Raw genomic sequence first — 16,671 nt, 5'->3', positions numbered from 1 at the left:
CTGCTGCCAGGCCCCGGGATCACAGAGGGGCCTGCGAGCATCCTCCCAGCCCTTTGGAAAGGGCGGGCCCGCGTTGCTCACAGCCCCCGCCTCAAGGTCCTGGCGGCCCAGAGCATGGCCCCCAGGGCCCGGGCGAGGGCGGAAGCACAGTGAGGGCAGAGGCTGGAGGTGAGGGACGGGCAGGAGGCGCCCAGGGGCCGTGTTCCGGCTGTCTGGAGGGGGGCTGGTCGAGGAGGCCAGGGCAGGGCAGCGCTGGAGAGGGCACGGAGTGGAGCAGGGAGCTCCCAAGGCCATGCGGGTGGCCCCGGGGTCACCCTGAGCCTTGCCTCCTCCTGCCCACCTGGAGGAGGTGCCGAGCAGCACCCAGGTCCTCAGCGTAGCCGGACTCAGGCTTGGATTGGGTGCCCGTTTTACCGACAGCGTTTGTTAGGGACACCATGGACACTCCCCTGAGGTCGTTGAACTTGTCAGGTGATTCAGCCAGACCTGGGTCTGAGCCCTTGGCCCCAACTTGGCCGTGTGATCTCTGCCCAGCCCCTCGCCGTCTGTGGGCCTCAGTTTCCCCATCTGTCGGCTTGGTGACTCCTGCATCCTGGGTGGATTCGCTGGGTTACAGTCTGCCCCTGCTCATCTCGCTGGGTTTCGTGCCTGGGGCCCCGTGGGCCTTGGGAGGTGCTGTCTGGGATCAGGGGCTGTGTGTCTGTCCCCATCTGTCCACCACTGCTCCTGACGGGGTCCCCGGGCTGGTGCCTCCAGTCCACCAAGGACTGTCACCTGCGGTGCCTGCAGTTCTCATCTCATTTCCTGTTTTAGTCCCGGTTATTCTTGTGGAGAAACTGAGACCCCAGCTGGGCCACACAGTCCTGCAGGATTTCTTGCTCGAGGCTACAAGGGCAAGCAGGACATGGGACGTCCTGCAGTTGGCACCACTCCTGGCAAGGGGAGCGAGGCTCCGGCGCTGAGCTGCAGGGGCTGGCCCGGGCTATGCGGAGTGTGAGCCCCCAGGTCTTTCTGATCAGGGGGCCTGTTTCCTGTAGTGCTTGGTCCACCCACTTGTCCTTGTACAGGCCGAGAAACTGAAGCCCAGAGCGTCCAGGGCTTGTCTGAGATCACATGCCAGGTGGGACTTAGGCCTCTGGCTCCCGGTGTCTGTTCCCATTCCTTTAGGCCATCACGGGGCAGAGTAAGCACGTGCCCAGCCAGAGGAGGGGTGCACCTGGTCCTGGTTCCTCTGGATGCCCCCATAATCAGGGAGGGCTTGCTGAGGGTGGTCTGTGCAGTGTTGTTGCTGGGATGGGAACTCAGGCAGGGTGAGCGCGTGGTGGGCAGCGGACTGGTGTGTGCCCAGGCTGTGTGCCCAGGCATGGGGCCTGGGCAGAAGGCCGGGTGCCAGCATGCTGGGGGAGGCTCAGGCTCCCTCGAGGACACCCTAGCACAGGGCGAGCTTGGGTTAGTGCCTGAGACCACTCGCTTGCCAAGCTCAGCACTCCTGGTGCCAGGCGCCATGCTGGGTGTTGGGCATGCGGCAGTGAGCTGTGGGCATGTGTCCACTGAAAGTGATTGTCACATTACCAGGCAGGGCCCCCAGGTGCAGTCAGTGTCAATTGGGGAACCCAGCTGCGGGCAGATGTCCGGCCTGATGCCTTAAGAATGGAAGGATATCAGGGAGAGTATGAGCCCAGCCGGAGGGCATGGTGTGCGCAAAGCCCGAGAACATCAGCAGATACAGCACACTGCGGGGCCTGGATGCTGTTCCCAGCCTCAGACAGTGACCCCCCCCCCCGTGGGTCCCTGGATGGTCCAGTAAATGCCGATCTCTTCCTCAGGCCCCCTCGGCCTGGCCGCTTGGAGCTTAGGCATCATCAGACTCTAGCTGCGACCCCCTCCCCTGCCAGGCCTGGGAGAGAGTGGGTGATGGTCCTGTTCTGTCCCAGTGGAGCCACAGAGGCCCAGGGCTGGGAGGCCTGGTCCGGCCCCTGCCCCAGTGCCCACAGTGACAGGGTCTTGTCGGGAGCGGCTGTTGGAAGCACCTGCCGTGTGTGGGGCCTCACTGGGCACCCCGCCCCATTGCCGCACTCCCTCTGGTTCCCTCGCCCGTGCTGTGGGATTGCTGCCCTACATTCCCAGACAGACAGATGGGCTGCAGAGGTGGGCACTTGGGGGCCGGAGGCCCGGGCTGCCCTCGTCAGCTTGGTCCAGAATCACGCCAGCCTGTGTGTTTCTCTGGCCTTGCTCTCTTGTCAGATGGATAACTCAGGTGCTTTGGGCGCATTCCCAAGGCAGCACACGGCCCTCGAGGCCTCATTTATGGGCCGTTAGATAAATACCTGATCCCGTCAGGACCCACCCCCCCTTTGCCTCGTCCGGGATTTATAAGTCACGAACGTGCAGCTCTCTCGTGCCTCAAACACGACAGCATAAAGCCGGGCCTCTTACCCGTGCTTGCCTGGCGTGTGGCTCTGCGGCGTGTTTCCCGGTGCGCGGGGCCCAGCGCACAGCCTGTCTTGGCCGGAGCGACCAGCGGCCCCGGTGGGACTTTGGTGCCGGCCCCGCAGGGAGCTCCACGGGTCTCCCAGGCCTGGAGGCCTGTGGCAGGGTGCTGGGAACTAGCCGCCGTGGCCCCCGGAACCGGTCCTGAAACCGCTCCTTTCCTTCTGTTGTCTTGGAGCCGAGGTGGGGCCCCTGGCAGCAACAAGACAGCATGGCAGCCCGGGGGCTGGGGCTGGGCGTGCCCAGCGGTCTTGGCCTAGAGCATGTAGGATGTGAGGTGTTGGCTTCCGTGGGCTGGCCTGGGCTGCATGGCCCCTCAGGGAGGCTTGTGGTCACACCCCTGGTACACGCGAGGAAGCAGGCTCGCACCCAGACGGCGTCACCCGGTGCAGTGCGGGAGGGAGCAGCTCGGGGTTGGCACCTGGACCGGCTGACCGCAGGGAGAGCTTGGGGGCGGGGCTCGCTCTGGCTCAGAGCTGATGGGGACCCCTCCTCGGTGCCAGCTAATGAGGGATGCTGTGGGCAGATAGCATCTCTGTTGGGCAATGCAGGGGCCTGTGCACACAAGCACTACCCGGGACTCGCTCTGCAGCATTCCCCGGGGAGGTGGGGGCCGAGGCCCATGTGGGAAATGCCAGCCGTCCGCCAGGCTGAGCCCGGGCCTGTCTGGTGCAGCGCAGGGTGGCAGGGCTTGGGGGGAGGCTGCTGGTGCCCCTGTCTGATGGGGGGACCTGACCCTCACGTGGGGTGACGCTGACCCAGGCTGAGGGTCGCCCGGCTGCCCGCCTCTCTGCTTCCTTCTTTCTCCTCCAGGAAGGCCTCTCCCTGCTTCCTTCCTGCCTGGCTTTGCTTTCTGAGCTCTGTCGCCTGACCGCGTGTGTGTGCGTGTGCGTGCACGATCGCCCCACACATTTCTACTGTGGAGAAAGAGCCCAGCTGGGTTCCGGCGCTGCCCTGTCAACATCGAGCAAGTGACTGCCTCTCTGAGCCTCTGCTTCCACATGTGACAGTGGGGGCGGCAGCCGGCTCCCCGCGGGCTCGTTGGGACGAACGGGGCAGTGGCCGCCCTGTGCCTGGTGGTGTGGGGTGGGAGAGTGGAGAGCGTGTGTGTGTGAGTGGGTGTGTGGTCACTCTCACGTACTGACTCCTTGTCCTGGATTGAGTGCCCTGAGGGCAGGAGGGATCTGTTCTCTGAGCTAGAGAGCCCGGTTTGCAGGGCATCCCTTCTCTGGGTCTGAAGAAGGGGAGCTGGGCCAGGGTCTTTTGGTGACCGTCAGCCCTGCCTTCCCCGGGAGCTGCACAAGGGACAGAGGAAGGGCCCAGCCGGCTGGCAGTGCCCAAAGCAGAGGAAGCAGCAGGCTGGGGCGCTTCCTCCTGGAGATGCCCCCTTCCCATCTCCTGGCTTCCTGCCTGCCCAGCAGCCTGGAGGGGTGACAGCGGGCACGGCAGGTCGGGGGTGGCCTGCTCTGGCCGAGAGGAGCAGCATCTCCCCTGATGCCAGGGACCCTGGTCTCGTTGGGTGTAGACCCCCCCCAGCCTGTGCCTCTCCAGTCTTCCCGGGGTCCCACAGCGCTCAGGCCTGGGGGGATAATGAGGCCCTGTGTTCGCAGACTCCTTTTGCCTGAGGCTTCCCGGCGCCAGCAGAACGTAAGTCAAACATGACTACATCTAAAAGGTGATTGAGCTGGCAAAACATAAATCCCCGGGCTCCCTCCTGCCCACTCCGCCGTCTATAAATAAAACCATAATATTTATAATGATGCTGCTCAGAGCTGCCAGCCCTCCACGGCTTCAAAGTGCTTCACGGAGCATTGGCTAATTAATTCGCGCCGCCCCCACGGAGGAGGCAGGTGCTGGGGACCCCCACCCACCGCTGCTCTGGGCGCTGCCCCCACACTCAGGGCCACCCGGTCAGTCCCGTCTGTGCCGTGGGAGCAGATCCCCCTGGCTCCGCGTGAAGAGTGTGGGGGCGGGAGGCATAGAGGCGTGAGTGTGTCACGGGTCCGGCCTGGGGCCAGCGCTGTGGTTCCCCCCTCCAGGCCTGAGGAAGCGGGGCCACACGGCTGTCTGAGCCGCCCACTGTCCTGTGAGCTCAGCCGTGCCCCTCTGCTGCTCTGGGCCCGTTTCCCCAGCTGGTAAGGCGAGGCGCCTCTCAGCCATGTCCTGGCTCTGACAGCTTAGGATTCTGCCCAGAGCACAGACCCTGGGGACCGCCCCATCCTCAGGGCCTCAGGGACATGGGCCTGCCTGGATGCGGGGTCCGTCACCTGGCTGCTGGCCACATTGCTGGGGTGGCTCTCCTGGCCTGTCATCCCATGCACTGTGGCCTTGGGGGTGACAGAGGAGGTGCCCAGCCCCCGCCCGGGCCCCGCCCATGTTGGGGTCTGGAAGCCTGGCTGGAGAGGGGCCGGAGATCAGCGTGCCGGCTGCAGCCCTGCCACCTGCCTGCCAGGTCGAGTGCCCTCTGCAGACCCCCCCTGCTGTCAGAGTTTCTGGAAGAGCCAGGCTTGCAAGAACTCTGAGGGCCTCCTGCCGGGCTCCTTGGCCCAGCCGGTGTGGTGGGAAGGTGTTAGCTGGCCCGTCCTTGGACTTGCTACGTGGACGGCAGGTCCCCCGCTTGAGTCAGTGCTCTGGGTCTCGGAGAGTGTAGCCTGTGGTACGGGGTTGTCTCTAAACGGCCACTCGTCAGTGCACGGGGGACTGGGGCCTGCCCTTGGGGCCCCCCGGGTGGTCGAGAGGTGTTCCTGTGAACTGTGAGGGAGCCGTGGGCCGTGTTGTGGGAACCAGGCAGGTCTGGGGGACCCCTGGGGCCAGCACCATCGGGCAGCCCTCCCAGCCCCGGGCTGGAGGAGTGAGGGGAGTGAGGGCTTGCGGACCCCAGGAGAGGGCTGCTCCTCAGGAGCTGTGGGCTTAGGAGGAGGTGGCAGCTGAGATCCTCCCGCCCTCCTCCCTCCTGCCGGTCCCTCAGCGTTTGCCAAACCCAGCAGGGAGCCACAAGGGAGAGGGACTGGTCAGGCAGCCTGAGTTCGGGCCCTCCAAGCCAGAGCAGGGGGGTGGGCCTGGGAGTTCAAGGCGGGGGTTCCGTGACAGTGGGTATCTGCGAGAACCAGGAACTGTGTGTCACTCCCTAGAGAGGAGGCTGAGCCCCATCTGAGGCCCAGGGGCCACAGTGCTCAGGAAGCCCCGGGAGGGGCCACACCATCCACACTCCAGAAGGCACTGCCCCAAGACATTGGACCAGGAAAGAGGGTGCTGAGCGCGGAGTCCCAGGAAAGTGTGAGGGGGTGAGAATAGGGTGCCAGGCTGAGGCTCTGGAGGGCCTGGGGCTCTGATCTGGCTTTGGGGATGTCCGTCTGGGATGGGTCAGAAGCAAGGAGTGGGAGATGGCTTAAGGAAGGCCTGGTGGAGGGAGAGAGGTACCAGCATCTGGCCGGCAGCCTTGGGAGGGCCTCCAGGCCCCTTGGCTGAGCCCGCACCTCCAGGCCGGCCAGAAGCTGGGCCGTGGGCCAGAGGTCCTGCAGCTCTCGGAGTCAGCTGACCTGAGCTGGCTCCTGTGCGGGAGCGTGCCCTGGGCAGGTTCTGCTTCCCACAGACGTCACTGTACGTGATCTTCTTGCTCTGCTCTTGGGTCCCCCAGCAGCGGGCTGTGTTCCAGGCCCTCTCCAAGGCGCAGCTCAGGGTGCAACCAGGGAGTGGGGTGGTGAGGGTCCGGGTGGTCTGGGCGTCTGTCCAGGTAAAGGTTCTGCGGGGCCCATGAGGTCTGTGGGGTGCTTGGCTCAGCAGAATGGCCTGCTGGGTCTTTGGGGTAGGGGGCTGCCTGGGGCTGTCTCCTGAGGACCAGCTGCTGCCAGAACCTGCCCAGCTCTCAAAGCCCTGGGGTTCCTGGTAAGGGAGTGAGCGGCCTGTGCCACTCGGCATGTTATGAGGGACCCAGGCCTGCCATGTGGATAATCTTCCACCTCTTACGAGGAGCCTTCTGGACCCGGTGTGGGCCCAGCCCCGTCAGTGCCCGGGTACTCCCCAGGGGTCTCTGGCCCCTGGGCTCTGCAGCGCGGGGCCATTTCCAGGCCCTTCCTCTCGGTTTGGATGGCCATGTGGACAGAGGTCTCAAGGCTACACTCTGAAGTCACCTCACCAAGCTCCCACTCCGTGGTCGGATCTCCAGGGGCCCCAAGAATCTGAGGGCCTTGACTGGGGTAGGGACTGAGGAGCCGGCCTTGCGGAGGCCATGGTCACCCCAGGGCTCTGGTGGAGGGGGATGTCTGAACATGTCTGGCTCAGGAGGGCAGGACCACAGAAGGTGGGCTTGGGTGGGCTCGGCGGAGGCCCCCCCCTGGTGCAGCTGTGATGGCCTCTAGGTGCACCCGGCATACCTAGTGGGCTCAGGCTGTATCAGGGCAGCGTAGACAGCCCTTCCCAGCCCCTCAGCATGCCGCAGGCTGTGACTTCTCCCCGCTGCTGACTCATTTTCCCCGGTCCAGGGCCCTCGGTGCTCCTAGCAGAGCAGAGGGGCTGGAGGTGGGGGTCAGCCTGGGAGGCTGCAGCAGCCTCAGGAGCCATGTCAGGTGCTCGTGGGGCTCTGGGTGGGGTGCACAGCCTGGTCCCTCTTGGGAGAGGCAGCTTGAGCTGCATGGGCTCTGCAGTCTGAGCTCTGCAAACACGCAGCCGCAGGGGTGCCCTGGCCTCCTCCCTTCTGTCCACGTGGGTCTCCGTGCGGCAGTGAATGCCTCCCTCTGCCTCCTTCCATCGGCTTCTGACCACCCCTGTGCTTAGCCCTCTAGCCCCAGTGCTGCCCCCACCCCCCCTGGGCCAGCCCAGGCCATCCTGGCTCACGCTCGGGATTGGCTCCAGCTTCTGGTCTCCCCGGGCCCCCCTCGTCTTTCTGCGGCGGGAGACGTGTGTGCCATCCTGTCTCTCTGCTGTGGCACGCCAGACCCTGTCCGGGAACTCGGCCCTCGCCCCGGCTGGTGCCCTTTGCGGTGGCTCCCCAGCCGGCAGGAGCGGCCCTGCTCTGGCTCTGCGTACGCTGCCTTCTCTGCCTGAGCGATCCCCCTTGTCTTCTCGTGCCGCCTCTGGGAAGCCTTCCTGGCTTTGTCTGACTCCGTAGTCCACTGAAGCCCTTACTGCACCTCGGGACCTCTGCTGGGCTGTCGGTCAGCTGCGTGAGACCCGGGCCTTGTGTGCTCTGGCCGATGGACACCGGGCCCCGGGCGGGTGCTGGTGTGGGCATTAGTTGGGTGTGAGTTAACGAGGGGTGGATGTGCTCTGTGTTCTGGGCGTGCGTGGCTGCTGGAGGCCAGACCTGGGGCAGGGACGGGGCGGGGGTTCGGCCAGCTCTGAGCAGCGCTTCCCTCGGCGGCCCTGGCGGGCACACTGGCTCGGCGGGGCTGGGCTGCTCGGACCCCGATGGCAGGGGGACTGCCGAGGGAGCTGCAGGCTGACCGTCCCCCTCCCCCCTACAGCCGTACAGGAGGAACGGCAGCGGGGCAAGGACAGGAACGAGAACGAGGTGGAGTCCACGAGCAGCGCCAATGAGGACATGCCAGTGGAGAAGATTTTGGAGGCAGAGCTGGCTGTCGAGCCCAAGACCGAGACATATGTGGACGCAAACATGGGGCTGAACCCCAACTCGGTGAGCGCCTCCCCTGCCCACACGGCCTCCCCCGGGGCGGCAAGGGCCAGCATTGCTCGGGGACTGTTGGCCCCTGGTGGGTGTTGCTGGATGGGAGGCTCCAGCTGTCACGGGCCATGCTGAGGGCCAGCACCTACTCTCCCGCTCCGTGTGGCCTGGGGCCACTGCTCAGCTGGGTTTTGGGCGTCCTGCACCTGCCCCAGGTGTGCAGGACGTGGGGAGGTTTCACTGTGCCTTCATGTGGGGTCGGGGCTGGGATCAGAGCCCTGTGGCCGGCCCTAAAGTCACACCGGCCTCTCTTCCTCTGTCCTCCGCCTGGCCCAGAGTGGCCCCTGCCGTGCTGGACATACCCCGCTTGTGCTCCTGCAACTCCAGGGCCTTTGCACGTGTGGCTCCCTCTGTTCCTCCTCAGGCTCTGTCTGGCCTGAGGTGTCGCTTTTCCCGGGGGCCCCTTTCCCCCTGGCCTGCCTTCATGGCCCTGCGAAGATGGGCCTGGCCCTGTGACATGGCACAGAGGTTCCTTTCCGTCCCCTAGCGCACGGCAGTGAGTAGTGGGTGTGTGGCGTGGTAATTGTCCCTCCCCGCCATGTGGCTGGGGGTGGCGTATGAGCGGCTGTTCACGGCCCAGCTCCGGCCGGTGCCCTGCCCGCTCGTCCCGTGGGCGCTCTCACGCAACCCTCATCCCAGGCCGGGAGGGTCCACATGCTCTGAGAGGCCACTGTGGCCGGGTGGTGGGCCGTCCCTGCTTCCCTGCACTTCCTGCACACCAGCGCCCTGCTCAGAACTCTGCCCTGGGCCCCGTCAGGGAGAAGGTGCACACAGGGCTCGACCCCTCCCCGTCCCAGTGAGGGGAGGGGTGGCCAGCTCCGAGGCTTGCACGACTGAACAGAAACTCCAGAAAACATTGGGCGAGGGACAAAGGGCTGTCAGCTTTTTGTTTTGTCACGTAAGGACGTTATTAGGAAAAGCCGTGGCGTCCCGTGGTTTGGGCCGCACAGAGGGGCTGGCTGGGCGGGAGTACCTGTCATCTCGGGGGCAGCACGTGCCTGCCTTCCTGCGTCTGACCTTGCCGCGGCTTCCTCTGGGTTGGCCTGGGTTCCCCTTCGGGGACATCTTGTTAGCAGTGCAGCGCATCGGGAGGGTACCTGCCGGCTCTCGAGCCCTGGGGGAGCCTCGGGCCTCTGCTGGGGGGTCCCGCCATCGTCTGTCAGGGCACTAGCCTGCCCGGGAGTGGCTTGGGGACAGCTCTGGGCCCCTCGAGGGCTCCTGGGGGCCAACAGCCAGTGGCCAGGGAGGCTGGCTCCCTGGGCTTCAGCCTGTGGCAGAGCTCTAGGCTCCTCCCAGGTGTCCCCCGCATCCCCCCACCTCCCCCCTGCGTGGCTTCCCTGGGCCCCTCTCCACCTGCCTGGGCCTGGGCTCTCCCCTCACGGGGCTGCCCCGAGCCTCTTAAGAGCAGAGCCTGGCCAGGGTGGCGCCTGCTAGAACCTGACCCTGGCCTCTGGTGTGCTAGCTGTTGGGCGTGTCGCCGCGTGAGCTGGGGACCCCGCGCAGGCCAGCCTCTGTGCCCGCGTGAATCACAGGGTGAGGAGTGCCCCTGGGGGTGCTGGGCTGGGGCACGTGGCCCCATTGCACAGAATCTGCTGAGGGGACAGAGGAGGGACTTGGGGTGAGGGCCAGTGTGGGGGGCTTCTGGGTGCTGGCACCCTGGGCTGGGGATCCCGTGTGCCCCAGAAGCCGTGGCTGATGCCTGTCCCTGCAGCTCCATGTCCCCATCGGCACACGCCAGCCCCTTCTGACCCGGTGGCCTCTGCCAGTTTGTCACCAGGCGTCCCACGCGCGCCCTCGGTGGGCCCTTCCCGCGGGCCCCGGGAGTTCAGACCGCACCTCTCTTTAGGGCAGATGGTTTCTGTTGGTGGGAGCTCTTCAGAGGACCCCCCGGCCGTCGTGTGTGGTTGTTGTCCTCCCCCTCGCTCAGGGCCCAGAGGGTCCACCAGCCAGGAGCCAGGGAGGGGCCCCACTGAGGCCTGCCTGGTTTCCTCATCTGTGACAATGAGGGGAGAGTTCCCTTCTGGCCAGAACTTTCTGGAAAGGCCTCTGATGCCCCCATCTGTGTGCAGTCTCCACACCCAGAGGGAAGTAGGAAGAAGTGGCCCGGAGGGGCCAGCACTGTCTACTCCCCTCAGAGTCCCACCCCAGCTCGGCACTCACGGCTGCACCTAGGTTTCCGCGACTGTGCCCTGGGGTCACTCGGCCCCCACACTGAGGGCTTCCAACAGCACCAATTTTAGTCTCTTACGGTCCTGGAGGTCCGAAGTCCACGGTCAGCGGCACAGGACGAGAGTCGCGGTGTCCCCAGGGCTGGTTCCTTCTGGGGAGGACGTCCCCTTGCCCTTCCCGGTGCTGGAGGCTCCGCGTCCTCGGCCCAGGCCCTCCTCCAGCATCAAGCCAGCGGCTTCCCTCCTGCTCACGGGTTCCCGTCTCTGACCCCTGCCTCCCTCTGCGGGGACCCTGTGCTGACACTGGGCCCACCTGTCATCCGGAGGCCCTCCCACCTCAAAACCCCTTCCTCGATCATGCCTGCAAAGGGAAGCATGGAGTGGCACCAGCCACAGGCTCACCACCCGCAGGCTCAGGGGATTAGGACACGGTCCCTGGGGCCCTTCTTCAGCCCAGGGCAGGTACAGCACGTGGGGTGGGGGGTCCGGTCTGGGCCATGTTCCCAGCCGGGCGCTCACTGCGTGCCTCTCCCCCTGCCCAGCCCAACGACCCCGTCACCAACATCTGCCAGGCAGCAGACAAACAGCTCTTCACGCTGGTCGAGTGGGCCAAGCGGATCCCGCACTTCTCTGAGCTACCGCTGGACGACCAGGTCATCCTGCTGAGAGCAGGTAAGTGGCTTGGCTGGCCCGGGCCGGGGAAGATACAGGAGGGAGAGGGCAGGGTCCCTGGACACCCATGGAAGGGTGGGACCCTGGGACACCCCTTTCTTCCGCGGTGTGGGGCTCCCACCTGGGCCCTGCCCCCCTCTGGCCTTGCTGCCCCCACCCATAAGGAGGTCATTGGTTTCGGGTCTCTAAGTGGCCTTCGGAGGGGTCGAGGGCTGTCTGGGGACCTCTGGGGAGGGCGGGGGTGGTGTGCCCAATACGGGCTGCCCTGGAGGGTTTGGGCTCTGCCCTCTCGCCGCACTGAGGCCTCCGCTTCTCCTCTGCGTGGGGTTGCAGTGCTGGCAAGTGGGGTGGGAGCACAGGCTTTGGGGTTCGGGTCAGGCCCGGTTCCCAACGTGTGCCCGGCATGCCAAGTGGAGACCGAGTTTCCGCGGAGACTAGGGTCTTTGGTGCAGGTTCCTGCCAGAGGGATGGGTGCACCAGCTCTGCTGGGGCTGGGCCTTTCGGGGGGGCCGGTAGGGAGCACCCCCTGTCCTGCCGGGCCATCTGCACGTGCTGGGCGCTGCGGGAACGTCAGAGGGCAGCCTGGCCCCGTGCCTGCCAGGCTCTGGGTGTGCTTGGGGCAGCGGGAGAGGTGGCAGCCAGCCCAGAGGTAGGGGGAGGCTGGGCAGGCCGTAGGGTGGGGGGCAATGACAGAGAGAGGCAGAGTGACTGCAGAGTGATCCTGCCCTGGGGGGGACCATGGGGGGAACAGATGCACTTGGGGCCGGCTCTGCCCCCAACAGAACTCTCATCCCCGGCGTTGTGGGCCTGGGAGGGGGCCGGGAGCACCTTCTGGAAGAGCTTTCACTCCAGCTGGGGCATAACACCAACACCCAGAGCCACCAGGGGAAGGCGACGGGGGCCGGGGGGCCGGACTCACTGTGTGATGGGGTAAGCCCTACCCTGCCCCGGGCTTCAGTTTCCCCTTCTGGAAGACGGGGCTGTCCCTTGTTCTGTAGGATTGTAGTCAGTGCGAAGTGGGCTAGCCCGTGCGACGTTGTGTGCCACGGAGCCCAGAGCCTTCTAGGCGTGGGCAGCGTGGCTGTGGACAGGGCAGGCTCTGTGGAATTGGCTTGGGGCTTCCGTCCACAGGAGTCATTGAGAACCCAGCGCCGAAATCATTTCTATCTCAAGTTTTGCTTCCAGGCTTTTTCTTAACTGACGCCTACACCAGTTTGTCTGAGCCAGGAGCTTACGTAGAGAGAGTGTCGTTTGCCTGAGGCTCTGACGCGCCTTATTTCAGTTGAAGGATTTACTGTCTCCTGGTGCCTCGTGCAGCACGTGGTAACTGGAGAGTTTGCTGCTTGGGACCGGGTGGGCAGCTGCTCTCTGGCCGCCCCACAGAGAATCCCCCACATCCTCCGTGGCACGAGCATCCTGCTTTTGTGGGAAGAGACCTCCCTGGGCACATGGGTTTGGGAGCAGCTGGGTGACACAGAGCCCAAGAAGGTGCTCTGTGCGGGACTTCTCAGGACCTTTATTGCCCGAGCTTGCACCATGGAAGAAAGAGGCCTTGCCCGAACATCGGTGCTCGGGACCTCATTTCTGTGGCACACTCATGGGGGTGGGGCCCACAGAGCCCGCTGTGGGATGTTGTGCGACAGCCCGCGGCCTGTGGGGCTCAGCAGCAGCCCCATCGGGGGGGGGGACAGAGCCGTGTGACCGTGCACCCTCCTCCCCTCAGGCTGGAATGAGCTGCTCATCGCCTCCTTCTCCCACCGGTCCATCGCCGTGAAGGACGGGATCCTCCTGGCCACCGGGCTGCACGTCCACCGGAACAGCGCCCACAGCGCAGGGGTGGGCGCCATCTTCGACAGGTGGGGTCCGCGGCCCGCTCCGCACGCGTTCTGTTCCATGTGGAAGTAGTGCGAAGGTGGAGGTTCGCGTCTCTGCAAGCCCGTGCGCTGGGAACGGGCGGAACGTGCGGATTGTTTCTCGGGCTCTTTTCTTTGACATCCCGCCCGGGAAGGAACCTACACCTTCCGACAGGAGGCGATTCCAGCGTAGTTACCGTCACGCAGCGGCTGCCGTGTCCCGAGCCATGACCGCAGCACGGGAGCCCGCGAGCCCCCAGCCCTGTGTGTGCTGCCACGCCTGCCCCTCCCCGCACCCCTGCGCTCCCCGGCACCCCCGCGGAGGGGCAGGGCTGGGCTGGGCGGCGGCCCCGCCTCTCCATTCTGGTCGCTCTCCAGACACGCAGTCCGCCTTGCTCCGGCTCCGGGGCCCTGGGTGGCGTGCGCCTCAGCCAAGGGGAGGGGAGGTGGTGGCCAGCTCCCAGGGAGCCCCCGAGTGGGGGAGCTCCGCAGTGAGAGGCGAGCAGAGCCCCCGCCGTCACCCCGGGAACGTAAACTCAGGAAGCGTGCTGCCCCGCGGGGCCTTTGGTAGAACCGAGAAGTAGTCCGTGAGCTTCCTGGGACGTGCCGAGCGCAGACGGGGGTTGTGGCCACGTCTCCTGGCAAGTGCTGGTCTGAACAGTGGATAGATGTGTCTTCGCTGCAGGACTTTTCAGGGCCTTGAACAAGCTAATGTATGGGGTGCCACCAAAGGCGGTTAGCGAGTGCAGCGTTTTATTGTCCACAGAAGCCGTTTTAGAGAGTACAGCCTCCTGAGGTCTGCTTTGGTTTAGAAATGCAGCCCCTGCCACACTCCGAGCTGCCGGTTCTGCGTCCAGCTGCTAGAGAGGTGATGGTGACGGAGGTGCGGGGTTAGACCCCAGCGAGCAACATCAGAGAGAACCAGCTCCCCTTTGCCCTCCGAGTGAATAGAGCGGGGGACCCCGGCCTCGGGGCACCCTCTGGAGCGCCCGTCCCCTCCCAGTCTGTCCTCCAGGCTCCCGGGGATCTGTTCCTCTGCAGCCTGCAGACCCTCGGGGACTCCCCGACTCCTCGGGGTGACCGTCCAGGCCCTCCCCAGGCCACCATCCTTTGTTCCCCTGTGGTCCAGCCTCACTGAGCACTTAGCACTCCCTGGGCATGGCCGTCGAGTTTTGGGGGCCAGTGAGTAGGTGGAGGAGGTCGGGGAGCTCAGGCCACGGAGGCAGGACACCACTGCCTGTAGGGGCTGGGCCAGCCGAGGGTGGCTCAGAGTTCTGCTCTCTGCCTTTGGCTGTGAATGCCTGGTGACAAGAAGCAGAACCCCCCCTGGCAGCTAGGGAGGATAAAGGAGGGCCACATCCTGGGGAGAACAGCTTTCCTGTGGACCCCAGGGAGCGGCCTCAGGCTGTGGGGAGCCGCGGCAGTGGACTAGCCCTACGTGTCTGGGTCCCTGGCTCCCCTCCGTGCAGTGGTCGCGGGGCCCCTTCCTGGTAGATCCCACATGCAGACCGTCCTGAGGGCAGGAGAGCAAGCGCCTCTCCGGGTGGGAGGGGACAGGCCGGGCGTGGGAGCCGGCAGCATCCCCGTGTGGCCTCGCCCTTCCATCGGCTCTCCAGGTCCACGCCCAGCATCCCGAGTCAGTCCATGGGGTCTTTCTTGGGGCAGGGGTGGTCCAGGCGGGGGCACAGTCTGACCGGGGCGGCGGTGTTGGCCTGCTTCCTCTGCAGGGTGTTGACGGAGCTCGTGTCCAAGATGCGGGACATGCAGATGGACAAGACGGAGCTGGGCTGCCTGCGTGCCATTGTCCTCTTCAACCCCGGTACGGCCTCCTCCCTGGCGCGCGGCCTGCTGTCCGGCCTCGGGCCCCGAGCGCTCGCTGGTGCTGTGCTGTGGGGCCAGTCGCCCGTCTCCTCGCGAGGGTAGACTGGCCATGCCACCTTCTCGTGGCTCCTGTGAACGCTCCATGCGGCGTGGCTCGGGGAGCTGTGCTCACCCTTCGTGGTTTGGGCGCTGCATCCAAAGTGTGGCCCCACTTTGCCCGGAATCCTGGGCTCCAGAGGAGGCAGCCTCTTCATGAGCTTCTCGTGGCCAAGTCCGGGAGCCCGGACGGTGGGTGGGGGCGTGGAGGGGCGGTGTCCCTCGGGGCTGCTGCGGGCTTCTGGGGAGAGCTGGGGGCGCTGGCCAGCCAGCGGGGAAGCCGGGATGGCGCCAGGGGTGGTGGGCCCTGACCTCCTGCCTTCCATGAGCTCCAGCACGGAGGGGTCTGGCTGTGGGAGAGGAGTGTCTTCTCGTGGGGAGAGCCCGTTTCCGGGGGTATTTTGTCCCCGGGTTTATGCTCCGAGCCTGTGGTCCTGCCAGCATGGGAGGCGGGGCCGCGCATCTTAGCCCTGCCGGGTGGGGTCCCCGTTCCATCCAGTTGTGTGTGGCTTGGCTGCTGGCACGGCTTCCCTGTCCCCCAGGGTGTAAGGCTGTTGGAAGGACGTGGCTGGCGCTGAGGGCCCCCCCCAGGGCCTTGGGGTGCTGAGCTACGGAGAAGCCTGGCACATTCCCAAGGTGCCCAGGGCCCCAGACTACCTGCGGCTTTCACGCTGGACCCCGGTGCGCCTGCTGGGGTGTCAGGCTGCCAGGGGCCGTGCTGGCATGAGCCCCCCAGTCTGTGGCTCAGGCGACCTGACAGCAGGTCTGTCCCACCGCGGAGCCACTTGGGGCCAGCGGCTTCAGATGGCTCCAGGCGGGCAGTTGTGGTCTCCAGCCTCTGTCCCCTCTGCCATCAGGATGGGCCACACTTGGCTGGGGCCAGACCCAGGGCCTGTGAGCCCTAGCATGACACCACGTGGTGGCCGCTATGGAGAGAGAGGGGTTCATCTCCATTGGCTTGTCGGGTCGTGGGAAACCCCAGGAGACAGGGAAGCTGAGAGGAGTGCCTGGTATGGGTGGGCTCTGACTGGGTCAGGAAGGCCCGTGACGGCTCACCCGCTTAAGCCCTGGAACGTCTGTCCCATCCTCCTTAGATCCCACCCCTGGGCCCTGGAGGCTTTGGTGGCTGAGGTCCCAGGCATCTCTGTCCACGGGCAGAGCGCCTTCCAGACTGGGCTCCTGCCTCCAGGGTCCCAGGGCTCAGGCTGGCTGTCGGCCTCTCCCCCCACTGCCCTGTGTGGGGCTGGCTGTTGGGGGTGACAGTTCTGAGCTTTCCTCCCTCTCAAAGGAACTGAGTCCTGAAGGCAGCCAGGGTCCGGCTTCAGCCTGGTTGCCGTGGTAACCAGGAGAAGGTGAGGGCAGCTGGTTGCACTTGACCCCCGATGGGCAAGCTGAGTGCAGGGAAGTCCAGGGATGGGCCGCATGTGGCCAGCGAGTGGCAAGCCGGGACTCAAGCCCGGGGCGGCCTCCCCGGGGGCAGAGCCTGCCCCGCCGCTGCTGGCCCCAGCCGAGCGGGGACGTGAGGGAGCGGGCCTGAGTGCCCCGGTGCCCCGCGCAGCCTTCTGGGCCGAGGCCTCTGACCTGCGGCCCCTCCCCCTGCAGACTCCAAGGGGCTCTCGAACCCAGCGGAGGTGGAGGCGCTGCGGGAGAAGGTCTACGCGTCCCTGGAGGCCTACTGCAAACACAAGTACCCCGAGCAGCCGGGAAGGTGAGCCCCCCGCCCGGCCCCTGCTTTTGGGGGGCCTCAGGGTCTCATGACCCCCTGCCCCAGCAAGACGGCCCCCAGCCCTTCTGGCACCTTGTGTGAATTAGAAGGCGGCGTGCCCCCGCGCCCCCGAGTGAGTGCATGCTCTCGCGCTCCTGCCGCCCACCCAGAACACCGGTCCGTGTG

At 65.9% G+C, this 16,671-nt stretch overlaps 1 protein-coding gene across 4 annotated transcripts in view; it reads left to right on the top strand.

Moving 5' to 3' along the window:
- The window catches only part of RXRA (retinoid X receptor alpha), an 88,576-nt gene that overhangs the window by 66,921 nt on the left and 4,984 nt on the right, over nucleotides 1–16,671 (top strand). For all 4 annotated transcript variants that reach the window (XM_035015488.1, XM_035015489.1, XM_035015487.1 and 1 more), the window contains 5 exons: nucleotides 7,953–8,122; nucleotides 10,881–11,010; nucleotides 12,734–12,866; nucleotides 14,591–14,682; nucleotides 16,383–16,488. In XM_035015488.1, coding sequence (XP_034871379.1) covers nucleotides 7,953–8,122; nucleotides 10,881–11,010; nucleotides 12,734–12,866; nucleotides 14,591–14,682; nucleotides 16,383–16,488 — 631 coding nt within the window. The remainder of the gene's footprint in view (nucleotides 1–7,952; nucleotides 8,123–10,880; nucleotides 11,011–12,733; nucleotides 12,867–14,590; nucleotides 14,683–16,382; nucleotides 16,489–16,671) is intronic.

The sequence above is a fragment of the Mirounga leonina genome, unplaced genomic scaffold, assembly GCF_011800145.1.
Source record: "Mirounga leonina isolate KUSES-001 unplaced genomic scaffold, KU_Mleo_1.0 Mir_170, whole genome shotgun sequence".
NCBI classification, from domain to species: domain Eukaryota; kingdom Metazoa; phylum Chordata; class Mammalia; order Carnivora; family Phocidae; genus Mirounga; species Mirounga leonina.
The sequence above is the reverse complement of the archived record's forward strand: the minus strand, read 5'-3'. Positions and strand labels throughout refer to the sequence as shown.